A 24,719-nucleotide genomic window follows, 5' to 3' on the forward strand; every position below is an offset into this window, starting at 1 on the left:
CTAATGATGTACTGGACGGTTCTGCAGAGCCCTCCTGTCCTGGGCCGAGCACATCCCATGACATGTTTCCAGTCAAGGTGCTTTCTAGTGCTCCTCTTCAAAATGGGAATTTTGCTTTCTTCAGTTTCATTAAGAAATATAGCTATTTCTATGTTTCTTAACCAGGGTGGAGATGTGAGATGATGTGAGATCTTGGTTCCAGTGCTCCCGGTGATTCATCAACATGCAGTTTGTAGAAATCTCTGTAGGGACAAGACAGAGGGGGGACATGCATTAAAGGAACAGTGGTCATTGCACAGTGTTTTATGTCACAAAATTTTGTTTATTAAAAGAAAATCAGCGAATGAAAAGTGATTTGTTGACTTTCGACCTGACGTAAACCTGTAGGAAGTGGAGGTTGTCTTCGGTCTGTGAGAGCTGCTCCAGCTCAGCTTCTTTCCTCTGCAGCTCAGAGATTTCTTCTTCCAGCTGCCTGATGAGCTCTTTATTTTGCGCACATGCTTCTTTTGGATGTTTCTGGAGGTCTACAGAGAGCTTGATTTTCTCAACTTTACACAGTCTCTCTTGAATGGCTTGCTGAAGCTTCGTCCCTCTCCGTTTTAGTTTAACCTGTGGAAAAAAACATTGTGTCAGTGTTGCCAGTGTTCTCTCTGAAGCATGTTGCAATCCCGACTACACCCCCACCGCTGATGTCAGTTTGATCTTATATTCCTCTGACAGCTGATACAAAGCAGGCCTGCTCTAAGACCTTCAACCCACAAAGCTGGATCAACGTTTGTCAGAGTAATTTGCTGTGGTTTCGCTCTTCAACGATGTTAGGTTTGTTTTGTAATCACCATGACTGTCAAATGAATAACAGCCTTTTTGTATGAGCATGCGATTAAATGAGAGTATGTTTGAAATAATTGGACTATGTCATGCCAGTGGTTTTTGCTATTGTATTTCACATTTAAGACCAGATGTTCTCTAAAAGCTGCTGCTTTCTGTCATAGAAGTGATATTTATACTTACCCTCCTTCGCTTTACTCAAGTGGTCAAATACAATAATAATCATAATGACAAATAGCTGAAAGCTTCAGCCTTGGTTTCAGGTCTTTGAGTGCTCTCATCAACATGAATTTGGTCATTGGTTCTATTTGATTCTTAAAATCATCTAAATACAGTGAACATTGGAGTGATTTAAAACAGCACAATGTAACTTTTGCAGAGACTGTTACCCTGTGGGATCTTGTTAAATGCTAAACTACTGTTAAGCTGTTTGGAGTTTCGCTAAACAATATTTTAGCATTTTGTTAAAATACTGAGCTGTAGTCAGCAAACTGCCTGACTGGCTACAGAATACATCTAACATTAGCCATCATTTGCTACTGGTCATACCAGACAGATCTTTATTTTCCTGGTGTTGTGCCTTCGTTAGACTTTACCTTCTTCTTTGTAGCTTCCTTGTTGATTGAAATAGTGCGATGGCCCCTGTGTTCTGTCTGGGCACACATGGCACAAATACAGGTTTGATCACTCCTGCAGAACCGGTTTAACTGCTTTCCATGCACGCTACACACAGAGTCCTCCAGGTTCTTCACCACACCGATCAGAAGATGGCACCCAAGATCTTCATTCTGGTAATGTGGCTCCAGATGAGTGGCACAGTATGAGGCCAGGCACTGCAGGCAGGATTTGACTGCTCTATGCTTTGCTGGGCAGAAATCACAGGGAACCTCTCCAGCTTTTAAAGGCACAGCTGCGTCCTCAGCCGGAGGCCTAGCATGTAGTGATTGGACTGTTTTGAGCTGTGGCCTGGTGGGGAAAAAAGCCTTGCAGAGGGGGCACAGGTACGCCCCATGGATCCTCCAGTATCCGTCTATACAGCCCAGGCAGAAGCAGTGTCCACAGGGGAGAGAAGCAGGGCTGCTGAACTCATCCAGGCAGATGCAGCACTCAGGAGGCTCTGACATTGGCTCAGAACTGTCTGGATTTGCATGTGTGTGCACATACATGCACAGTGTGGTCTGATTTGGTGTGGTGTCAACATGCACAGATGATGGTGTATTCCATTGTTGAGTACAGCAGATCTGTACAGAAAACAAAGATGTCAATAAGCACATATATGAGGGGGACAGATTGGACCGGCAGGGGGAAACCACAGTTAACCTGATTCCTAATTTTAATAAGTCTTGCAAAGTCTCCAATTGCTTTGAATCTATTGTTGCTTAATGTTTTTTGATGTGCTTACATTGAAACGCTGAAACCAATGGAAGTGGGTTAAAGATGATGGCTGTGAATGGTTAAACAGTAAATCATATCTAAATTGTGTAGTTCAAGTACAAGTGTAGTTTTCCACAGTTGTCCTGTTAGGTGTGTGTGTGTTGAGGTCAGCTAATCCACATTGCCTGCCCAATAACTCTAATTTAAGAAGTACCTCAGACATCAGAAATACAATTTAACATTTTTCTTATCAGAATTGGAGGTTTGAAAGCAAGCCGGAGTACCCGGAATGAAACAATAAACACAATATAGTACACAAACATATTGCTGTAGTCCTACATCGGCAGCTGCCACCGTGCTGCTTTATGGTATGAGAGCAATTACAAAGAAGGCAGCGAGTAAACCTGCAGCAAAAGCCATGACTTGGAGCAGATCTTTCCACCGACAGCGTGAGGGATCTTTGTTTGCAAGCCGAGCAGATAAGTCCTTGATGTGTGCTTGCAAAGACTGGACAATGGCTGCATCCACATCTGGATCCTGTAATGATATTATAGACTCCAGTAGGCGCCTGCCGCAGAACTTCTTCCTCAGGTGTTTCACAACAGCCCTGCAGACAATTTTGGTGCTCTTGGTGTCCGGGCAGAAGCCTTCCACCGCAGTAAGTCCCTCCATTGTTTGACTGACGAGTCTCTTGACGTGTGAGACCCACTCTTCCTGGCTACGGCTGTGCAGAGCCTGACACTTTGTCAGCACTCTCACCGTCAGCAGGGTCACAAACAGCCGGAGCTGCTTCTCACTTCCTGCCTCGGCTGTCGACTCAGAGCCAGAGGCAGAAGGACCAGCAGAGTCCAGAGATGTTAGAGGTTGGTCCAAGGAGACCTCAGAGCTGTTCCCCTTCTCTGGGACGGCCTCTGGTGCTCGAGGTTCAGCCGTCGCGACTTCAGAGTGGTTTTTGTTCTCTGGGACTATGTCCAGTCTACCTTCTTCAAATCCGGTGCTTATTTGCAATTCTTCCATGTTCACAGATGCGTACTAGTCCTCAGTAGTTGAGTTGTTTCTGGTGTGAAATCCAGTCCTGAACCTGAGAAGCTGTGTGATGATGACATGTCATCGATTCTAGATTTCTAGAATCCCAATGACATCACACACACACACACACACACACACACACTCACTCACTCACACACACACACACACACACACACACACACACACACACACACACTCACTCACACACACACACACACACACACACACACACACACACACACACCCCCACACACACACACACACACACACACACACTTACCGAGGTTGTAACTTTACAGAGGCTATGCATGTCCTTAAAGGGCCCAAAAGTCACTCAGGAGACAGGAAGGGTAGAATTTATCAAGAGAAATATAATGAATATGGAAAACATATAATATTCTTTATTTGCTTATCTTATGTATGTAGTTTTGGGTCTCGATACACAACATCGTATGATTTGCATCAGTTGTCCATTATTGGTAGGAAAATACTTATGGGACATTAGACTTCTGTTGAACATAACAAGTACAAGGCACAGTACAAGGAAATGAAAAGCCTTCAAGTATTTACCATAGACTGGCATACATTCAGAGGAGTGGTGAGGAAACCCGTGTGAGGAGAGCCACGTGGTGATTTCAAAACACTGAACATCCCCTGACCAATCAGAATTGAGTATTCTCTATGATTCTGGTAAAAGATTAATTCAGGATGGCCAGAAGTCCATTCAGTAAAACTATTTGGAGTAAAAATACAATTCTGGATTTATGTTTGAATATCCTGAGTGGCTAAAAATGGTCTAACTGACTGACTCATAACTTAGGTGAACTAAAAACAAACTTTAAAAAAAGCTTTAGTTTAATGAGCCACACAGCTTTTAACTTCCATTTGACAATGACATATCACATTAATCAAAACTTTACTTGTAAATACTAGAAAATTAAAACATAAGTCTTGCTTACCTTTCATGTATAAATTCCAGCTTGTCACTCCTGAGGCTCGAACAGTGTCGAGTTGCTCTCTTATCTGTCGTTTCACACTGCTGGAGAAAAGAGCAGCCCTGCTGGACTCTGTCATTTCCTGGATCCTCATAAACCCAGATACACCTGATAAAGTGGGTAGCTGGGTGAGGTTTCTTTATATCAGTTCAGCTGCAACTCCAAACAAGGGCAACAAAACCTCTGGATATATTTATTTTAGTACAGTAACAATACAAAAGAAAAAGTTTATACCTTATTTCACCTTTATTTTTTATGAAGAAAGTCAATGTATGATCATAGAATGGCATTAAAATGAACAAAAAAAAAACATATTATGTCATGACAGCATTGCAAAATCACTTATTACGTACTGATACTGATGCCGACTACTGAGACTGATTATACCTTCACCTGATGAGTCCTTTGAATTCGTAGGACAGTCTAAACTATGCGGATGCAAATTATAGGTGACCGTTTTGCGATTATCCAAGTAACTAGGCTCTACAGGGAGACATTCGAGACTTAAAGAGTTTGGATTGTGATGTATTTTCCTTTTTAGCTTTTCCAAAACCAAAAACACAATACTCAAAATGTAAGGAAAAATGTCGGTGTTTCTCTATTCTCAAGTAAGCTCAAATTGTTAGCACGCTCAGCTAACTAGCTTAGCTTACCACTCACACTAGTAACTGGGTGTTACTTTCAAGACTGAGGAGTATATCATTGAATTAACTACATTAGTTTTTGGGGTTACAGGTTATGATTCTTTTTTAAATACCTGCACTCCACCATTCTCCACTGTGTAGAAACTGGTCCTAGATATAGGATAACTTAGGGGAAAAGCTGGTCCTTGGGAAATGACGTTTTAGCCTCAGTCATGATATCATATAAGTAGTCCTCCAGTGCATATTTAAGACTCCTTTAAAAGGGTTATTCTAAAATGAGTTAGCAGGAGATGACAGTGTTTTCAACCAGCATATGAAGCTAATGTTAATGAAGCTAATGTTCAATTACAGCAGATGAAACTCTAGCAACTCGTCATTTTAGCCTGTAAAATATATGGTTGACGGCTACAAATAAAAAGCTTGTTTTTACCAACTTCTGTTTGAAATCCGACCTATTTCTTTCAGATTGCTCTTCAATGCATCTTTTAGGATATCTGGCAGGTTTTGAATGTTTTTTATCTTAGAGGACTTAATTGGAGTTGTTAGTTTTGACCTCACAACAACTTTACACTGTTCGACTATTCTTTACTTTGTTGGAGGAAGCGAATAAGAGAGAGGCGATATGTTTCATCTTCCACTGGCGTAATAACCAAAGGCTTTGCTTTCTTGGCCCAGCTGTACAGATAGAAATACGGGAACAGTTTCTCTGTGAAAGATTCTCCTGTGAAAGAGTGGATGTGCATCTTCCTATTCACATCATAGAAAGACACTCTGCCTTCCATATAGTCTAGATACACTCCTACTTTTGTTGGCCTGGGGCACAGGTAAAGGTCAGTGTAGGGTGTACGATGAACTCTATAATCAGAACCCCTCTTTCCTATGGCAAAGAAGCCATGTCCTCTATTCAAAGTGATCCTTCCTGTTCTGGGTACTGTTTCCTTGGCAACACCAACATCCCAGTCCGTTCTCAGGCCCACTTGGACTTCCCAGTAGTGACGCCCAGAGGTGAAGCAATTCGTCCCTAAGATCATGGGACAGTCGAACTTCTCTTCATCAGACGATGAGGGGCTTGCATTTTTTAAGTACTTCAAACGTTTCCCAAAATCATACACCACGAGGCAGCTGCCAGCAGTGGCTGGGTCAAAGGTGACTGACTCTGAGAAGAAGAAAAAAAGTTATCCTAAAGCTTTTATCTTTAGTCTTAATAAGTGAATTTAATGAGCAAGAAAAATCATTTAAATCTCACCTTTATATTGTCTCATTCTGGTCAGTTCTGTGAGAGGTGAAAACACAACACAGTTAGGAGAAACTCTTCAAATAGCGACATCTTTGCTGAAACGTAGCATATATTTACCCGCGTCTGTCAGAGTTTTCAGTTCTGCTTGAAATGTGTGTACAAGATGACACATGGCTCTCCTCACCGTCTGCACACACAGGTCTGAGTAAACCCTGATGTTTGACCAGCTCTTGGTGCCTGAAATGGTGCTCAGCGCCTGCAAAGTCTGATGATTCACAAACACATGACCACTGCTGGTACTGGGGTATATTCAGTCTTTTTATACAGCTAACCATCTGCACCCAAGCAGACATTTTCATGTAGACATGTGTCTTGACACACTCACTGTCTTCTTAAATAGATAATTACACATTTTGGGGAATAAGTTTACTTGCTTTACTGTCTAGCCAAGTTGTAGTACTTGACATACACAGGTTGCTACAAAGGTTTTGCACTCAGCAGAGCAGAAAAAAGAAGGGAAAAACATGCATTAACTTGCATTGTTTTTTGCAGATTTCTTGAAGATTCAGTTCAAATTTCCGTTACATCTGACTGGAAATTTGACTACTGATATGTATGGTCTTTGTGTACATTTTCATTAAGTGCATCTCATTTCTCTTGTTCATATACCTTCAGCCGAATAGTGTTAGTGTTGACTGACCTGCAGGAGGTGAAGGTGGTCGTCACTTTGTGAAAGCTCCTCCAGCTCAGAGTGCTTCCTCTGCAGTTGGGTGATTTCCTCCTGCAGCTCTTTAATCGTCGCTTCGTCTTTGTCTTGTGATTTTCTGATCTTCTGCTCGATGTTGCATTTCAGTTTAGTTTGTGCCTCTTGCACATGATTCATCAGAGTATTGAAGAGTTTATCACTGTCTTCAATCTCTTTATTTGCTTTGTTCTAATAGAAAAATTCAATTAGATCAATTGCACAGATATATATTTAAGTGCGAAATGTTCCCCAGTACTCACTGTGCTTATTTGAGAAGAGTCTCTGAATTCCTTTATCTTTTCCATTCTGCTCTCAATCATTATTTTGATCTCTCCTTTCTTAGACTCAATATTTTCCTACAATAAAGAATTTCAAGAAAAAAGTGGTTAAGCCAGTGAATCATTTTTTTAAGTTTCAGTTTACAATCAAAGTAATTTAACAAAATAAACTCTCTTACTTTCTGTTGAACCCCTTCTTCTTCAACGGGCACCTTTTCATGGTCTTTGTGGTCTGTCTCACTGCACACCAGACAGATGCACACCTGATCATCCCTGCAGAAAAGCTCCAGGATCTTCTCATGCTTCTTACACATCCTCTCTTCCAGGTTCTCCACCGGGTCGATCAGCTTGTGTCTCACCAGGGAGGGAACTCTCTGGTGAGGCTCCAGGTGGGCTTCACAGAACGACGTCAGACACACCAGGCAGGACTTAAGGGCCTTGAACTTTGTTTCAGTGCACACATCGCATGTCACCTTCCACGCTGCGCTTTCAGGTGTCCTGACTTTTCTCCTCTTTATTTGGACTGAAATCTCCTCGATGACCGTGTTTGTGGAGATATCAGGCCTCACACAGAATCTTTTATTACACACGGGGCAGTGGCATAAATCACTTTTGTCCCAGTGCTCACTGAGGCAGGTCTTGCAAAAGCTGTGACCACAAGGTGTGGTGACGGGGTCGCTGAAGACGTTCACACAGATCGAACACTGGAAATTACTCTCGGGCAATGAAGCAAAGACACTGAATGATGACATTATGGAAACTCTGTGGGAGAAAATGTGATTTATTTACTTTGTATATGTTCTTTCAGGTTTTTTAAATCATGTGTGACATGACAACCATCATTATACCGAACATAAACACAAAAACTAGGGGAAAAAGAGCCAAAATGTTAGAGAAGTCTTTGGAATCAAGTCTATTTTTAGGCTGTTTACAATGCTAATCCTGACCCGCCCGATGAGTCATATTCATGTGAGTCAGCTTGCACATCTTAATAATGCATAACTTACTTACAGCTCTGTATTTTAAATGCAAAAACAGAAAAACAACCAAATTAGTTGGAGGAATGACTCACCTGACTCTCCGTAGGTCTTATGGAAATTGAACTAATCTGCCTAAACTGTCTGTTAAATGCAAGACCGTACGCAGTAATCATCGCACCACAAACACTTCAACAATGATCATCTGAAGACGAGTCCTGAGAAGCTGAGGCAGCTCCAGACACTTTAGTAGGTGTGGTCAGTTCACTGAAATGAAACTGAAAAACAGACACAGTTGGGCATATTTAAGAGAACATTTATTGTTATGAACCAAAACACTTCTCTTCACTGTACAACCTTTGCAGCATCAATCACACTTTAATTTTACTTTTAAAATCAACATGCAATCGGAAAATCAGAGCTCTAAAAACTACAATTTCTTTAAATTTTTTTGAGGTATCATGCATTTAAAGGAATAGTTGATCTAAGGAAAACTTCTTCATATATCTGTATGGTAGCACAAATATGAGGTTTCAGCCAGCGGCCAGTTAGCTTATCTCAGGCTAAAACTGTGAACAAAGAAACAGCTAGCGTGGCTCCATCCCTCCCACCTTTAAAGGTGCTTCCAGGTGCATTTTGTTGCTTTTGGAGAGAGCCAGGCTCGCTGTTTCCCATTTTCCAGTCTTAATGCTAAGCTAAGCTAACTTTTTCTCTAGCTTTTTAAATAGCGCTCAGACATGAGGGTGGTATCGATTTAATTTATCTAAGCCTCTGCAAGAAGATGAATAAGCATACTTCCCAAACTGTCACACCATTCTTTTAAGGCTTTGTGGAACTTCCATGAGCTGATGTGAAAACACAAAATGTATGATTTATTCATTTGTTGAGCTACACTATACATGTCATAGATATACATAAAACGTAAAATACACCAAAATACAGTCAGTTTGGACTTTGATAAGGGCTTTTCAGTGTATTTACTCTCATTAACTTTGCTTGATCAGGCTTTTCTCATTCACTGGGCAAATCGCAATGGTATCAGAGGCTTTGTCACAGCAGTATAGGTAGAAAAAGGGTAAGATCTTCTCTGTAAATGAATCCTTGAATGTGTAAATATGGGTCCGAGCCCTCACATCGTAAAAGGACAATTGACCCTCCTCGTAGTCCACATATACACCAACTCGCTTGGGCTTGGGGTCGAGGGAGAGCAGGATAGGTGGGGAAGTCGACACCCGGTACCCCTGGCCTTTCTTCATGGCCAGAGCCCAGTAGCCCTGGGATGTGCTTACAGAGATCCTGCCCTTTCTGTTGACAGAGGACCTGGCAACACCCAAGTACCAGTCGTCCTTGTCCCCTAACTGGACCTCCCAGTAGTGTCTCCCTGAGGTGAAGCCGTCGCGGCCCAGGACGATGACCACTGTGTCGAAGCGATCAGGGTGGTCTGGGAGGTCCTGCCATGCGCCCAGGTGTCTCACCTGATGCCTGTCCTGAGAAAGCTGCAACCACGGATTGGCTGAGTCGGGGTCCAGAATGACGTCCACTGCAGAAACAACAGACATATTAAACGATTTATTTGTTTTGAGAGTTTCAAGGTGATGAAAAGATCCAACCAAATGCAAAAAAAATGTACCTGAATATTTCAGAATCTTTTTGATCTCTGTAAAAAAAACAAAGACAAAGATCTCTTCAGATAACGTGTCAGCTTTCTCTGGTGATGCTTTCAATGTAAAAGACAGAGGAAGGCTGCATTTAAATGTTAAAGGAAATCCTACCACTCTCAGCCAGTTTGGCGATCATTTCATTTAACGTTGCCTTCAGTTTGGTTACCGATCTCCTGATCATGCCGATGCATGTATCAGTGGGAACAGTGGTCTCAGACCAGTCTTTGACAGACGGAGGCGTGCTAAGGGCTGGGAAGTTCTACAGAGAGGCAGAGCACAAGAAAAGACAAGAAAACAAGTTAATTAACACAATAACATATCTACAATTTTTATTACAGTCAAGATTTTCATCTACTTTATAGACAAACAAGCCTGCAAAATTATTTCCACAGCAGTATCCAGCCTACAGAGAAAATGAAATGATGTGCATGTGGATTGCATTACATTTCAATGTAATACTTAATTTTGCCATGATTACATGTTTAGTAAAACAGCAGAGAAAAAAATAGCAAAAAATGTACTTTCCTCTGTAAGAAGGTGTATGTAAACTCTGGTCTTAGTTAGAGAAGCACTTGCAGAAATGCTGCCCCCAATATGAACTACAGAAGCCAAATATCTCAACCAGGATGGAGATCTACACCTTAAAAACATTCAAGCTCAAATAGAAAAGTTGTATTAAACTTTAAAATGATCCCCAACACCTTTAAGAAGTGAATGTGGTCAGTCCGAGCCATGTGCTCCAGGTCTGTGTTCCTCCTCTTCAGCTCTGCGATTTCCTGCTCCAGCTCAGCGATGAAGCCTTCGGCCCACCTCTCCGTCTGCCTCTGCTTCTCCTCTATGGACAAAACCAGCTCGGCCTCGGTCCTCTGGATGGACCGCACCAGCTCCGAGAACACCTGCATGCTTTCCTCCTTCTCTCTCTGAGCGCTGGCCTGAAAACACAGGCGACAAAACGCACAAATCTGTGGTGAATAATAATCACTGTGTAAATGATGTGTGTGAATTGTGCAAATGTAAATGATGGTCTTAGAATTTCAATGTACCAGCGAGCTCTGTGACAGCAGGACTCACTTTGTTTAGTTCCACCGAGTGTTTGATCTCCTCCACCTTCTTCACCCTGTCCTGGATCATCTGCTGGACGTCTATTTCTGTCCTCTTCAGCTGCGCCTGCACGACATGATTTCACACAAACAAGGCCGATGACAAGCGCACACACACAATAACGTGGAGAGAGAAAAAAAACATACCTCTATCTTTACTTTTAGACTTATAATTCTTTTTCCTATGTAATTGTTTTCCTGGGGCATTGCCTATGGGGCTTATTGATATGAATACAGTGCTCATGTGCCCCATCAGGAAATCATTTTCATGATTTATGCGACAGCAGTGACAGCATTTGCAACATTTGCCCACTCTACACAGAGAATCCCAACTTCAAAGTAATGGAGTGTTAATGCTGAATATCACATTTAATCCTTCATACTACATGTTACTAAAAAAGGTTATCACATTACTGCACGACACTGAAGACAACAATATAGTTAGTTAGTTCAAATGTCACCAGAAAAGCTGCATTTTCCTCCAAAACGGAAAAAAATGTCTGTAAGCAAGTAATGGCGCAGCCTTCAAATTAAACTGACAGTATGTTATTTAATCTCAGGATACACAGAATCTGTTGTCGTTATCTGGATCTAGTGTGTGTAAATGCAGTTGTGATAGCACTTTACAGCACTTTTAGTGTGTCATTGACTACTGTAAAACACTATAAGGAAGATGTAATGTTGTTCTGTAATGTTCTTTGGCTCTGTTGAGGTTTTCTGATCTTTGATTTGTACAACACCAAATCTGTCTCACCTTTTTCTCTGTCCATTCTCTCTCCACGGGGACGGTGTAGTGCGACCTGTGGTCCGTCTCAGTGCACAGCACGCACACACAGGTCTGGTCCTTCTTGCAGAAGAGCTCCAGGAGCCTTTCGTGCTTTGGGCACATCCTGTCCTCCATGTTTGCAACGGGCTCAATCAGCTTGTGCTTGGTGAACCTGGTGGAATGAGATTTCAGGTGCTCCTCACAGTAGGAAGTCAGACACACAAGGCAGGATTTGACTGCCTTTGGCCTGCCTTCCCCCAGGCAAACATCGCACAGGACCTCCTCCCAGGATGGAGGTGGGAGTGACGAGGAGGGAGGCGAAGGTGAGGTTTGAGGAGCTGGAGAAGCCGGGATCTGAGGTGAGGGCGGGGGTGATGTTTGGGGTAGTGGAGGCGATGGTGGCCCCTGAGCTGTGGCTTGTGGTGACGGCGGGGGAGAGGTTTGGGGTGCTGACACAGGGGGGAGCAGTGGTGGTAACTCCTCTTGCGGTGGCTTTCTCTCCACTGGTTTCTCTTTCTTTTTCTTCTCCTCCTCTTGCTTCTGCTTCAGCTCCTCTAGAAGCTGCTGCTTCTGATCCTTCTCCAAAAGCCTCTCCTCATCCTCCTTTTTCCTTCTTTCCATCGTCCACTTCTTTTCCTTCCTGTTGTCCTCCTCCTCGTCCACCTTCCCTTCCACACTTCTAATCCTGATTTCTTTGAACTGCTCTGCAATTTCCCTCAGGACAGTGTTAACACTAATATCAGGTCTTTTGTAGAAAGACTTCTTACACATAGGACACTGGTACAGGGGGCTGGTTCTCCAGTATCCCAGAATGCAGCTCTGGCAGAAGTTGTGTCCGCAGGGGATGGATACGGGGTTGGTGAAGACGTCGAGGCAGATGGAGCAGTGCACCTGCTCTTCAGAAAGGTTTCCAGTGGAGGCCATTCCTACACGGCGGAGAGGTAGGGTCATTTTCAGCGCAAGCAACCGGTCTCTGAGCGGGGCATCAAACCTGCTGTGATATTGAGGTCGCTAGGGTTAGATGGCCTGGGTCATTTTCATGCAAACCTACAAAGCAATGCATGACAGGACTCATTTATCATTGCAAATTCCAAGATCTGTCAATTCAAGGTTTTATACCACAAAATTCAATCAAACATTTTCTTTTTTTATATAATAAATGAGCCCTTGTGAGTCTTGGGGGAGTGTTTACAGACTTGACTTTGTTCTTCTTTTGCACGTGGCCAATACCAGACTTTATCCATGTCAATATTTGAGAGTTTAATTATTAACTGATTCAATGTTAATACACAGCGAATATGAGCCAATGTTTTTGATAATGATCCCTTAAATTTATACCAAGCTATACTGTGGGGAAAGTTTTACAGCTGAAAAACAAACTTGTCACTACTCTCTGGTGGACAAACGATGTAATGGAATCACTTTTTTGAAATTAATTCAAACATATTTTTGGCATCTCCTGCAAAATCTTATCGGCCAACATACCACCACTATCAATATATTTGTTAGAAGCTAGTACCTGCTGCTAATGTTGGCTTCAAATGAGTCTGTGCTGATCCAGACTTTGTATTTTTAGCTGTCTTTACTTGAACTTCAAGCTAAATATACATTATGCTTGTTTAATGAGTTTGTACACTGGCAGTGTGTCTTGTGAAGCTGTGAGTGAGTTTGACTTTTAAGACAAGCAGCGCCCTGCTTTGAGGCCGAGGTATTCGTGCCAGACCAGATTAGCATCTTTCCAAAAATATTAGTCCAGCTAGTGTCGTGTCTTGCAGTGCTCCCCTGCTCTAAACAATATTTTGGGTTGTTTTGACACGGAAACACCTTGTGGCTCAAATACAAACTTGAAGCTACAGGAAAAAAAGCCTTTAGCTCAGGTCACAGCTCTGAAGCAGCCAAACAGTAATAAGAAAAAATCCATAATACAAACAACACTCCCCTAAGAGACCTAGTGGTACCCCGAGAAGCAGATGTGAAAGAAGAGAAATGAAAATGCAGGAAAGGACGAGGAGAGGAAAAAGCAGAGATATGGGGACACTCACCAGAGAGCAGCTGCCTGAAAGCTCCGCTGTACACTGACACATGAGACAGGCTCTAACCACTGCCCCCCCCCCACCCCCCACCCCAACCAACTAATACACACACACCTCAGACCCAAAATATACCCCCCTCACTCCCTCCCTCCCTCCCTCTCCTTTTACCCCAGATACAAATTTATACCCTCTGGCTGTGGCCCTCAGAGCTCCAGGAGGAATGGCTACCAGCTTGGGGTCAAACACAGGAGGGGAACAACAAAACACAACAACACTACAGTGCAGCAGAACTGCAGAACTACAACAAATTCCAGTTTGGAAAAGCTCATTATGTTTGGGTTTCTTAAAGGCACCATCCGTGAGTTGTGTCATTTGAAACTTAGATGAAGTTAAATAAAGTTGTGGGCTGTGAAGGCAAAGACGCTATAACTCTCCTTAGGGCTGAGTTGGGTGATTATTCTCTGAGGGTCTGCCACTTTTACATTATATATACTTGTTTGGTTCATTGTTAAAATGAAAATGACCAACAAATCCACAAATCCCTGCCTCACTGGTTTGCAAAGAAAGTATAATTCTGTATTTTTTGCAACTGATTATCTTTAATGAACAAGTTCAGAAAGAAGGTACAAAAGCAAACATTTAATATAAAAATACAGGACGTCGAAAATGCCCATTACAGACAATGTCATACTCCTACAGTGTGTGCAAAAATCTCTCATTTTGTCCTTCAGGCAAGCCTAAACCTCCAGACAGTACATTAATATTCATTTAACTTCATTGTTTTAATCTGTTAAGTCTCCAAAGCCTTATAGTTACAGTTAAACAAAGACTTACACAGTAAGAAAAGTGCCAGAAGTACAGCATCCCTCAAACTCAACTACTTAACACGTCCATCTGAACCAGGGCTGTGAAGAGTAAGAACAACAGGTCAAATACGGCCTTTGGCTTAATCCCCTCTAGTCCTTCATATGATTTGACATCAAGATATCTGTCCCATTTATTTTTTGTACCATTTGAGATAAGAATATTCATTATGAAAGAACAATTGGCTACTTCGAGTCACCAAATTGATTGATTGTCGGTCGATAAAACACCACACATGTTGTGTTTTGGTTTACTCTGATCTAAACTTGAATCTTGCTTCAAAACTGTCACTCTGTAGGTCAGCGGCCTTTATAAGATCTGTACTGAACCTGATTTTACTTGAGCAAATGCAGTAAACATGATGAGAAAGCGATTGTAGTGGATAGTTTTGATATGCAAACTGATTTAACTGGGTTTTTTTTGGAGTAAAGTGCTTCGCAAACAAGTAAAACTGACCTGAAATTGGCTCATTCAAATGAAAAAAAATATATTTTAAGACCAAATAAAGGACAAAATCTGTTAAAGATGAAAAAAGTATCTGCACTTTTCTTTGTCTTCGAAGGTGTTATAAAGTCTGGCTGTCGGTCTCAGGTGTGTTTAACGGGGGTTATGATGAGAGGAGAAGCGTTCTTCCCCTCCTGGATGAGACAGGGGCTGAAGATTGGGTACAAGCTCTCATTAAAGGTATCGACGAAGGTGTAGAGATGCTGACGGGCCTTCACATCATAGAAAGAAACCTGGCCTCCTTCGTAATCCAGGAAGATACCCACTTTATTGGGTAGGAGCTGCAGCATTAGGGGCAGGCGGGACGATGACAGAGCCTTCACCTCCCCGTTCTTCAACCACAGGCACCAGTATCCCCCCTCAGGACTCAGCTTGATCTCACCCTTGCGGCGGGCCGAGGCGCGGGTCACGCCAAGCGTCCAGGCGGTCTTGCGTCCGATGTCCACCTCCCAGTAGTGTCGCCCAGAGCTGAGACCCTCTCTGCCCAGGACGAAGAGGGCGGGACTGAAGCGTTTTGGACCCTCGGAGTGGGCGATCTTACGCTCCTCATACCTCACCTGGCGACCGTCGTCAGACACCACCATGTTCCTCTGGGCCGTGGCAGGATCCAAAATCACCTCACCTGGGCAAGACACAGCATCAACATCATTCTACAATATCATTTATATATTATCACAGTGATAGATTTTCTATGCCTGAGGCAGAAATGCCATGTTGGTGTTTAAATGCTGTCTTAAGGAGTGTGTCACTGATTCTCACCCAAAATAAAGAGTTAGAAGTACTTGAGTAAAATGAGCAATACCAAAATCTCAAACCACAAGTTAAGGTCCAATACTCAAAGTTCTCCTTGAGTAAAAGTATAGTAGTATTCTCAGTAAAATGTACTAAAAGTAACAAAAGTAAAAGCACTAGTAATGGACGGCCCCTTTCAGAGTGTGGAGCACAAGCATGTGTGTGCACAAGTGTTCGCAGCAGAGAGCTGAGAGTGAACTTTACACTCTTAAATGCGTGGCTCGACCCTGGATCGAGCTCGTTTGTGCCATGAAAAAGTAGCGCCATCTTGTGGACAGTTTGGGGAACCGAACATCCTGTTAAGTGTTGGCTGCACTGCCAAAGATTGTAAAGAAAACAACAACAAAAACGGCTCCTGCTCTCTCCTTAATTCTTTAATAAAAAGCAGCATGACTCTGAAGCTGATGATTTAAAGTCTTACTCACTTGAATAGTTCTGTATCTTCCGAAGCTCTGAGAGAGAGACAGAGTGAGAGAGAGAGAGAGAAACCAAGTCATTCAGCTGCACAGTCAAAGTCAAAGCAGATGGTTCGTGTGGGTGGTAAACATGTAGATAGATCTAAACCAGAGCTGTAAATGTTCAAGACATGTGCTGCTGTCAGTCAGCTCTCTCCGCTGCCGCCTCTCTACTGATTCCAAACGGATGAACTGTGGCATCAACACCATCTCCATCTGTCCGACCATCTTGTGTGTGTGAACGTGTGAGTGTGCTGTGGGATGGAGGCTGGCTGGTGCAATGTTGACTCACTTATCTATTTCAAAGTGCTCGCACAGTGACCTACATATCCCTGTTTGGGATTTTGCACAGGAAGTGAGGTTGGTATTTGATGAGGAGGGATGGATTTCTCTGTAACGTTGCATGGATAAAAAAAAAAAAACAGCTTGTTGGGTGTGACTGATTTTTAATTGATAGTCCTGCAGTTTGTTTACTCTTATTTTGAAAATATACAAGACATGTTTATCTAACTTCCAAATAATTCATTCATAAAGTTCTATTTATCACATTTTCAGGGTAAAATCAGTCAGTATAAAAATTTACTGTGATATTTTGTTGTACAGGGATGGACAAAATAACAGAAACACCCAACAATTTTAATAGCCTTTCAATAAATGCCACCAATATTAAGTTCATGATGTTTAGATATTTTATCCAACCTTGTGTATCAGGCCGTATCTAATGTCCTGTTTCCCTTGTAGCATAGTCTTCAAATCTTTTACAAATGACAGTGTTTGATCGTAACAAGGTGAGAAATTAACTTCACCTTTCCCGTACAGCCTTTTGAGCTCCTGCTGGAACTTTTCGATGAGGTTGCTGACGGAGGAGCGGATGGTTCCCAGGTAGAGGTCAGTGTTGATGCTGACCGCTGACCAATCAGCGGGCTCGGGCGGGGGCTGCAGGCTGTTCAGGTTCTGCGGGAAATGCAGCATCGTTATGCACATATGGTGAAATTAAAATGCAATGACGCCTCGGGGGAAATACAGTTTTTGCAGTGAAAATAACAGCTGTGTGGAGTAAAACATCTGGGCAATGTGCTGATGTATCTACAAATCTATGTCTAGTGATGCAAATACAGAGGAGTGAATGTGGTTGTCTGCATGGTCCCGTGTTTGGGTGAGTGGCTTTACACCTATGCCTCCCCTCATACTGTCTGAAAGAAATCTAAGCTAGTAACTTCAAAGATGTCTTTCATCACCATTTCATCCAGATAAACAGTCCAGGATAAATGCACAAGGGGGAACCTCCATAGCAGCCGGCTCTGTGCATAGAGGCTTTTGATGTTGTGGCACAAATCTCAGAGCAATTACAGCTGCTGCAACCATGCAGGTGCACTGGATAACTGACTGTGTGGATATTATCGGGATGGACGATAGGAAAACAGATGGATATTAAGAAATACATATAGTTTCAGCCTGGTCGGTGACATTATTGATAACAGTATAATGTCTGTTAAGAGAGTTGACATCTTTTATGTTTCCTTTATAATTTACAGCCTTCAAACTAATGAGCTCCCTCGCTGTGTCCTAAATGCATATTAAGTGTGTTTTCTGGATGTAGGCTACACACCGGAAAAATGACTAATGAAGCCAGCGTGGATTTTTAAATTACAGTTGGAGTGTGATCTAAAATATTGATCGTTAATAGTGAAAGGATTGGAATGGGACAGAAGTGGTGAAAAAAAACACACCAAAAGTTGGAGAAAAGCTGGCAAACGTATTATTTAGCAGTGTGTAAAGCATCTTTCATCATTCCCTGCTATAAATTGACCAAAGACAAAAACGAACCAGCAAATTTCTCCCAATTTGAGATGTTTTCATATGTTTTAAAATTCAAATTTAATTTGTTCAACCATTAAAACATAGTTGATCAACACGTATGATTATAAAGAGCAGGCCCTCAAACATGGCCGCCACAGGGGGCGTCATGCCACACGTGCTACCTGCAGGAAGACCACTTTGTCCTGCGCCTGCGCGAACGTCTCCAGCTCGGCGCTCCTCCTCCTCAGCTGGCTGAGCTCGTTCTCCAAACCTCGGGCCAGTTCCTGCGCGTGGCGCTCGGCCTCGCGTTGTCTGGTCGCGATCACCTCCACCAGCTCCGCCTGACTCTGCTCCACCAGACGCTGCAACTCCCCATACACGTGCCAGCTCTCCTCCAGCTCCTTCTGGGAACTGGCCTATAAAGGAGGGGACATGAGTTCAGAGGCATTTACTGGGCAGTCTGATGAGAAGTTGCATTGTGGGGGATGTAGGAGTGGGTACAGTTGGAGTAGTCTTAAAGTGAAGATATTGATCTCTAATGCTTTGATCTAATCTGTGAATCCCCAACTTTATGGCCGCAGCAGCAAATAAACTTTACATCCAGACTACAGATCTCTCTAAATCAAATCTGTTTCTGCTCCACACTTTTGCCGGATGAACTACCTACTAAGCCTGCAATTTATATTTAAGCATTTTGTTGTTTTCGTTTATTGAAGCTGCCTTATCTAAAATTAAATTTGGGCCCATTCATTCATAGGCACTTTGCTGTAACTGCACTGTTGTTGTCATTTTCTATTATTAATTATGGATTTATTATTTCATGTATTAATATTCTACTGTTTAATTTAATATAAAACACCTTTTTCAATCTTATATATATTTTTTATATCACTTTTATATCACCTCATGATTCTTGTGTATCCTAATGCCTTTTTACTTCTGATGTATAAATCACTTTGAATTGCCTTGTCATGATGCAAATAAACGTGTCTCTTCTTGCCTGAAAGAGTGTCTTGTCTGTCTTGTTCCCATATCTGTCCCAGTCTCTTTCTCTCTCTCTCAACAAGCCAGTCCAACAAACTAACCTACGAAATAATGCGGTTTCAGTAATCACAGCTCCCCTTTTATTCATTGTTTCCTGCAGCTCACAAAGTGTCATCCTGACGCTTGTATAACTGGTGTAACAGGTTACAGGAAAGTACAGGAAAGTACAGAGCTGATCTCAAACCGATAGCTTTCCATACTACTCTCTAGTTATCTCGGTTTTCATTCCCCATCACATGAACAGAACGATATAATAGTAATCTAGGTGTGTAGACAAGTTCATGATTTTTTTTAAAAATGCATTCATCAAGTATTAATGAAGGTTATTTGGCTCAATCCTGCGTATGATTCCTCTCCGAAATTCGAAAGTATCCAGTGATGCCTCATTACAATGTTGCCTTTGTTTTTCCAACTCCAGGTCTGTAATCAGTGCCATCACATGAACCCACACACAGCAGCATGCACATTTGCAGTTGTGTGTTTGTACAGTACACACACACACACACACATACAGACGGACGTCCTGATATTCAACCCTTTGGTAACTGAACGCTCATTGTATTTGTAAAAATAGACGAAAATGTCACCAAGCAGGAAACCCAGAACGTCGCTGAACCTGGGAAATTTTGCTGATGAGAAAAAGTGTGAAGCACTCATATTACTCACTGGATTGTTATGGAAACCCATTCAAAACCTCATTAACAGTATAGTCACAACAGAACAGAAGTGAGTAATCCTCTCTGTTTTCATTTCTTATCTTCCGGATTTGCTTTACTGTAATAAAGCTGTAGGTAAAAGCAGGGTTGGGTGAAGGTAAATGTTTCCCCCAGTCACACCGGTTGGACGGCCTCAGATCTCAGTCTATGTACGCAGGAGAAAAACAAACTGCATGACCAGAACGCCCTCGTCACTACCGCAGAGCACGAGAGGCATGACAAACATGTGGCCGACGTCCTGACCCAGTGTTTTGCAGATTCTCTAGCAAAGCAAAGGTAAATCTGCAGTGTTGTGGCTGATAAAGTGATTGAGTCTCTAATTGAAATGTCATTCCATCAACAGCTGTGCATCAAAGTGCCCCTGAGCTACAGTCTGCTCATGTTTTGGACGCCTGCCTAGATGAAATCTTTTGTTCTACAATGGTGAGGGCAAGTCCTGCCCCGTCTTTGCCTTTAATTAGCCCGACCCTGATATTCTTACCTTAACTCTGCCCTTGTGACTCTACATGCCTAAACCTAACTAATTAAGAGTCCCCGTGTGCCTAAGCTAAACCAATGGTGGGTCTGACAGACGGGATTTATCTTCCATCCCAGGAAAAAAAGACTTGCTGGCTGGATCGTAGTGCCGCTTAAGGAATAAGGAGTGCCACATTAGAGTAGACTGGGCAAATATTTAACAGTCAGCACATGAGGGAGAGAACAACCGCGATACGACAGACTGAATTACTCCAAACTACAAGATCGATCATAGAATTTGAATATTGGTCAGTCAGTGTTGTGATGAATTGTTTGATTTTTTTATTGTATTGTTTAATTAGAAAGAAAAAAAAAGAAACTAACCAAAAATGTTTCTAATGTAAAGCAATGTGATGCTGATTTCAAGCTTTTATTTTGAAATTTCAAGTTCAAGTTCAGTTTTATACCCATCATTCGTCATCTCAATGACTTTGTTAATGTTTTGATTACAATTTGTCATGTTGTTTTTTGTGGTGTATGTTTTTCTACAGTCTTTTTCTTTAAATTACTCGTGTGGATTTGATTGAATAGAAGTTAAAGGCACTGTCAGGGAAGCTGTTACCCACAGTGGTCTTTAAAGAGCTGAAAAAAGGCTTCCAAACAAGCTGTGTTGCAGCTTCCTGGTTCCTAACTAGTCGTCTATAAGCCTGCAGTCGACGCACCTTGATAACCTTGATGGATTGTTTGATCTCCTCCAGTTTCTTTGCTCTCTCCTTGATCAAATGTTTGAGCTCCGACCTCTTCTTACCCAGATTACTCTGTAAGGAGAAAATCAGGATCGTGGCTCAATTAACTTCAGCACAATTTTACACCTTGTCAATTTCATGAAAGTCCTTGCAGCTGTCAGTGAGGCGTTCATGTGGTGCTTTTGAGGCAAGACATAAAATCAAAATCCGTTTACATACAGAGCAACCAGCTAAATGTCAAAAGTATGAACGTATTTTTTGCACATTGCCTGCAAAATTGTTGCTGCAGCACGTTTTTCCCTCATTGCTATACAATGTATTCTAACAGCTCACCATCTTCTTCTTCCACTCATGGTCAGTGGAGACGATGTCGTGGGATTTGTGCGTGGCTTCAGCGCAGGCCGTGCAGATGCAGGTGTGGTCTGTGCGACAGTAGACCTCCAGAAGGCGTTCGTGTTTCTTACAGATCTTCTCCTCCAGGTGGAAAGTGGGTTCGATCAGACGATGAGATATCAGAGACTTCACCTGGGAATTAGTGCACAGAGGAGGAAGGCCATGAATTTGAATGGGCAAATGTAGGAAAAACAAACTGAGAGCTGTGGTTTGGATTCTCAGGCATGTTGGGAAATCTGCCCACTGCCAATAATTTACATCTGAACAAAGAGTCTTGAAGGAAAAAAGCTGTCATGTTCAGCAAATCTTTCACAGACAGATAAAGGGGAGAAATGAGAGTCAGAGATGATGATAGTGATATAAAGAGATATGAGTAAGCAGGAAACCTGACATCCTCAAATCCTCAAAAATAGAGAAATACAATATATTAGGCTGAATTAGAGTGAACCATCTACATTTTTACACTTAATGTAAATGTATACCCTTAGAAATGCATCTTCGATTTGAATATTTAAGTATATCAATACGCTATGTAATATATGATATGATGATATTCACTTTGAAGTTCCCAGAAATAAAATTCAATGGGAATACTGTCAACTTGTTAGTTGAAATACATAAATGGTACAGTGATTAAGTAGAAAAATATTACAAGATAAGAAATAATGAAATAATAACAAAAGGAAACAAAGACAGGTATTTCAGAGGAGGGAAAGACAGAGATTCATGATCCTAAAGAAGAAAAAAACGGACCTTTTTATGATGTCTGAGGTGGGTCTCACAGAATGACCCAGGACAGTTCACACAAGACTTGAGCGCCTTTAACTTCCTTCCAATGCAGGCATCACAGGGAACCTCCCCAGCCCGGGCAAACTCCCCAGTGTCGGGCCCCAGAGAGCCGCCGGGGCCTGAATCTGAGCTCAGATTCAGCGTGGACCCCCGTGAGGAAGCTCCCCCGGTCCCTCCTGCTCCTCCGCCCGTCATCAGCCCCTGGAACTGGGTGGAGATTTCAGCCAGGACCCTGTTGACGCTCATCTCGGGCTTTTTGTGGTAGCTTTTCTTGCACATGGGGCAGAGGAACTTCTTGCTGTGGTTCCAGTAGCCCTGCAGGCAGGCCTTGCAGAAGCTGTGGCCGCACGGCGTGGAGACGGGCTCCACGAACACCTCCAGGCAGATGGAGCAGCTGAACTGATCCTCAGAGAGGACCCGGCCTCCCGGAGAGTTCATGCCTGGAACAAAGAGGACGGAAATGAGAGAGACATTATATAGACTGGATGCAGGTACTTTAGCAGATAGAAAAAATAATCCACAACTAGAGACATTAAATCAAGACTGCTGGATCTGTTTGGCCTCTGACTATCTCACCACACATTCACACCTTTGATTTTATTCATGTCCTGTTTCTGAAAGCACGTTGAACGGGCTGATGATTACAGCATCTGTCTGACTACAGGGTCAAAGGTCAGTGGGTGCACAGCTACAATCTCATATTGTTCCCTTTGGCACTCGAGTTGAGTCATAAAGAGTCACGGAAGACAGAAAGGGAGAAAGACTGGTTAGTCTAAATGAGGTTGTTTTCTATCAAAATCAAGATGCGTTTTGGTTAAATCATCATCAAGTGAGGATGTAGTTTAAGTTCATGCTTTCAAGGAGGGGATTTACTGAAGAGCAGAAACAGCACAAAAACAGGCGAACCAAGAGAAGCAGCACAATTAGATTGAGCAAGATGAGAAAACAACTTTTTTCATCCCAAATTTCAGAAAAAGTCTCCTGAAATTCAGCACCAGAGAACACAGCAGCCTTTTCCCACGAGCAAGAAGTGTTCTGAACAGCGTCGTTCTGTCCAGTGGTGGAGAAACTATCTGAGGAATGCAGAAACTCAGGACCTACTACCTCACAGCACCTGCTTCAGGATTAAAAGTAACCCAACGCCTTCATGGAAATGTACACTGTACCAGCCGCAACAAACAATCACTGCTTTTGGTATTTTTTCATTAGGCTTCAGTAGTTCGTCATCATTCTAATCCAAATGAACCAGATTTTATGGAATTAGTATTTAGAAATGGATAATGTGTTTTTGTGGGGGTCCTTTTAATTAAATGTACTGTACATTTTTATTTTTTTCTATTACGTAAAAGCCACTGAGAACTGAAATAGACATTATTTAAACATATTAGCCGGTGTAGCATCATTTCAGGACATTAAGCTAAAATAACATAAGCGGCTGTTTAAAACTTTTGGCTTTTGGCCATTTCTGTTTGAAACAAAGGTGCTGAGCTGTAAGTTGTCAAATATATGACACCGAGAGAGGTTTTCTCAAAGGTTTTATTATAGAGAAGTTTGCTCAACTTCAGTTTGTATGTTTGTTATTCTTCTACTCTACATATGGAGCAAACTCTCAAAACTCACAACACACATCATGTCCTACTGTCAAGAAAAAGACGTTAAAAAACAACTTACTCTGCATGCTTTCCTCTGATGTGGACCAGCGTAGCCCTTCGCTTCATGCACTTTGTAATGAATCACACACCGACAGGTCCTTCGCTCTTCCTGAAACTTGAAGTGGCCCTCCCACTCTCAGTGGGACACACCCAAATTTGCACACATATCCCCCTTTTGTTATCACACTCTGATTTATGTGGCTCTGCTGGGTAGTTACGCAAAACCCTGAAGCAACGGATGAGCTGTGCTTCTTCCAAGTAAAATTTTTACCTGGAAAGACATTTTCTAAAGATAATTACTACAAAAGTTGAGTGAGTGTATCAGTACATCACATATATACTATAAATTTCATGTATGTGATGTAACTTCACATGATGCACTTCCCTTCTGTAACTAACAAACTAATTTTAACCAAACCATGATTTTTTCACTAAACCTAACCAGGTAGTTTGGTGCCTAAACCTTACCAACCACTGGGGATTGGTCTATTTTGTTGTTTTAGGATGTTTTACATAAAACACAGTTAACACCTTTATTCTGTAATACTACTGCGAATGGATCAAAGATGCGCTTACTTGATTTTTAGTCTATTTCTAATTACATATTGGTAATTGTGCTCTTTCAGCCATTACTCAGGGTGATGAATCTAGATAATTTCTCATTTTGAAAAGAGGAGTTCCCTCCTTCTTTTCTGTCGCCAAGCACGGATCACATATGGGGTAGACGGTGTGTGCACATTTTTTTACCTTGTGAAGGTTAAGATGTGAGTACTGGCCTCTACACTGCTGACCTGGCCAAGGACCCGACTTTTCTCACAATCCACAAACACCCCCCCGTCCT

The 24,719-nt window shown here is 42.2% G+C and overlaps 4 protein-coding genes across 5 annotated transcripts; all 4 read right to left on the reverse strand.

Moving 5' to 3' along the window:
• Window positions 1-73: 73 nt before the first annotated feature.
• On the reverse strand, window positions 74-4,266 carry LOC139222678 (E3 ubiquitin-protein ligase TRIM47-like). The gene is made up of 4 exons (XM_070854521.1): window positions 4,191-4,266; window positions 1,425-2,069; window positions 371-609; window positions 74-242 (listed from the first exon to the last, which is right to left on the reverse strand). The coding sequence occupies exons 2-4, from the start codon at window positions 1,992-1,994 to the stop codon at window positions 158-160; spliced, it is 894 nt and encodes a 297-aa protein (XP_070710622.1). The 5' UTR covers window positions 1,995-2,069; window positions 4,191-4,266; the 3' UTR covers window positions 74-157.
• A 1,182-nt stretch (window positions 4,267-5,448) lies between these two features.
• Window positions 5,449-7,882, reverse strand: LOC139222672 (E3 ubiquitin-protein ligase TRIM39-like). The gene is made up of 6 exons (XM_070854514.1): window positions 7,310-7,882; window positions 7,113-7,208; window positions 6,808-7,041; window positions 6,225-6,372; window positions 6,117-6,143; window positions 5,449-6,026 (listed from the first exon to the last, which is right to left on the reverse strand). The coding sequence occupies exons 1-6, from the start codon at window positions 7,880-7,882 to the stop codon at window positions 5,449-5,451; spliced, it is 1,656 nt and encodes a 551-aa protein (XP_070710615.1).
• A 554-nt stretch (window positions 7,883-8,436) lies between these two features.
• On the reverse strand, window positions 8,437-13,700 carry LOC139222904 (E3 ubiquitin-protein ligase TRIM39). Of its 2 annotated transcripts, none has more exons than XM_070854807.1 (7): window positions 13,677-13,700; window positions 11,623-12,628; window positions 10,840-10,935; window positions 10,470-10,700; window positions 9,880-10,027; window positions 9,738-9,764; window positions 8,437-9,647 (listed from the first exon to the last, which is right to left on the reverse strand). In XM_070854807.1, the coding sequence occupies exons 2-7, from the start codon at window positions 12,583-12,585 to the stop codon at window positions 9,094-9,096; spliced, it is 2,019 nt and encodes a 672-aa protein (XP_070710908.1). In that variant the 5' UTR covers window positions 12,586-12,628; window positions 13,677-13,700; the 3' UTR covers window positions 8,437-9,093. The 2 variants fall into 2 exon arrangements, with proteins under 2 accessions (XP_070710908.1, XP_070710909.1); XM_070854808.1 differs by having other exon boundaries at window positions 11,623-12,560; window positions 13,677-13,698.
• A 559-nt stretch (window positions 13,701-14,259) lies between these two features.
• Window positions 14,260-23,949, reverse strand: LOC139222905 (E3 ubiquitin-protein ligase TRIM39-like). The gene is made up of 8 exons (XM_070854810.1): window positions 23,898-23,949; window positions 22,191-22,666; window positions 21,378-21,569; window positions 21,021-21,116; window positions 18,265-18,498; window positions 17,089-17,236; window positions 16,253-16,279; window positions 14,260-15,657 (listed from the first exon to the last, which is right to left on the reverse strand). The coding sequence occupies exons 1-8, from the start codon at window positions 23,902-23,904 to the stop codon at window positions 15,119-15,121; spliced, it is 1,719 nt and encodes a 572-aa protein (XP_070710911.1). The 5' UTR covers window positions 23,905-23,949; the 3' UTR covers window positions 14,260-15,118.
• Between the last annotated feature and the right edge of the window lie 770 nt (window positions 23,950-24,719).

The sequence above is a fragment of the Pempheris klunzingeri genome, chromosome 23, assembly GCF_042242105.1.
Source record: "Pempheris klunzingeri isolate RE-2024b chromosome 23, fPemKlu1.hap1, whole genome shotgun sequence".
NCBI lineage: Eukaryota > Metazoa > Chordata > Actinopteri > Acropomatiformes > Pempheridae > Pempheris > Pempheris klunzingeri.

Excerpts from the sequence above, each read along its gene's own strand:
- LOC139222678 (XM_070854521.1), bottom strand. The coding sequence starts at position 1,994 with ATGTATGTGCACACACATGCAAATCCAGACAGTTCTGAGCCAATGTCA. Across the intron at positions 610-1,424 it reads AGGAAGCTACAAAGAAGAAG|GTTAAACTAAAACGGAGAGG; the intron begins GTAAAGTCTAAC and ends TTTTTTCCACAG. Across the intron at positions 243-370 it reads TTCCTACAGGTTTACGTCAG|AGATTTCTACAAACTGCATG; the intron begins GTCGAAAGTCAA and ends TTGTCCCTACAG.
- LOC139222672 (XM_070854514.1), bottom strand. The coding sequence starts at position 7,882 with ATGTCATCATTCAGTGTCTTTGCTTCATTGCCCGAGAGTAATTTCCAG. Across the intron at positions 7,209-7,309 it reads AAGAAGGGGTTCAACAGAAA|GAAAATATTGAGTCTAAGAA; the intron begins GTAAGAGAGTTT and ends TCTTTATTGTAG. Across the intron at positions 7,042-7,112 it reads ACTCTTCTCAAATAAGCACA|AACAAAGCAAATAAAGAGAT; the intron begins GTGAGTACTGGG and ends TTTTTCTATTAG.
- LOC139222904 (XM_070854807.1), bottom strand. The coding sequence starts at position 12,585 with ATGACCCTACCTCTCCGCCGTGTAGGAATGGCCTCCACTGGAAACCTT. Across the intron at positions 10,028-10,469 it reads ACCACATTCACTTCTTAAAG|AACTTCCCAGCCCTTAGCAC; the intron begins GTGTTGGGGATC and ends GCCTCTCTGTAG. Across the intron at positions 9,765-9,879 it reads CGCCAAACTGGCTGAGAGTG|AGATCAAAAAGATTCTGAAA; the intron begins GTAGGATTTCCT and ends TTTTTTTTACAG.
- LOC139222905 (XM_070854810.1), bottom strand. Across the intron at positions 18,499-21,020 it reads AATCCATCAAGGTTATCAAG|GCCAGTTCCCAGAAGGAGCT; the intron begins GTGCGTCGACTG and ends CCTCCTTTATAG. Across the intron at positions 15,658-16,252 it reads GAAGATACAGAACTATTCAA|GTGAGGTGATTTTGGATCCT; the intron begins GTGAGTAAGACT and ends TGTCTTGCCCAG.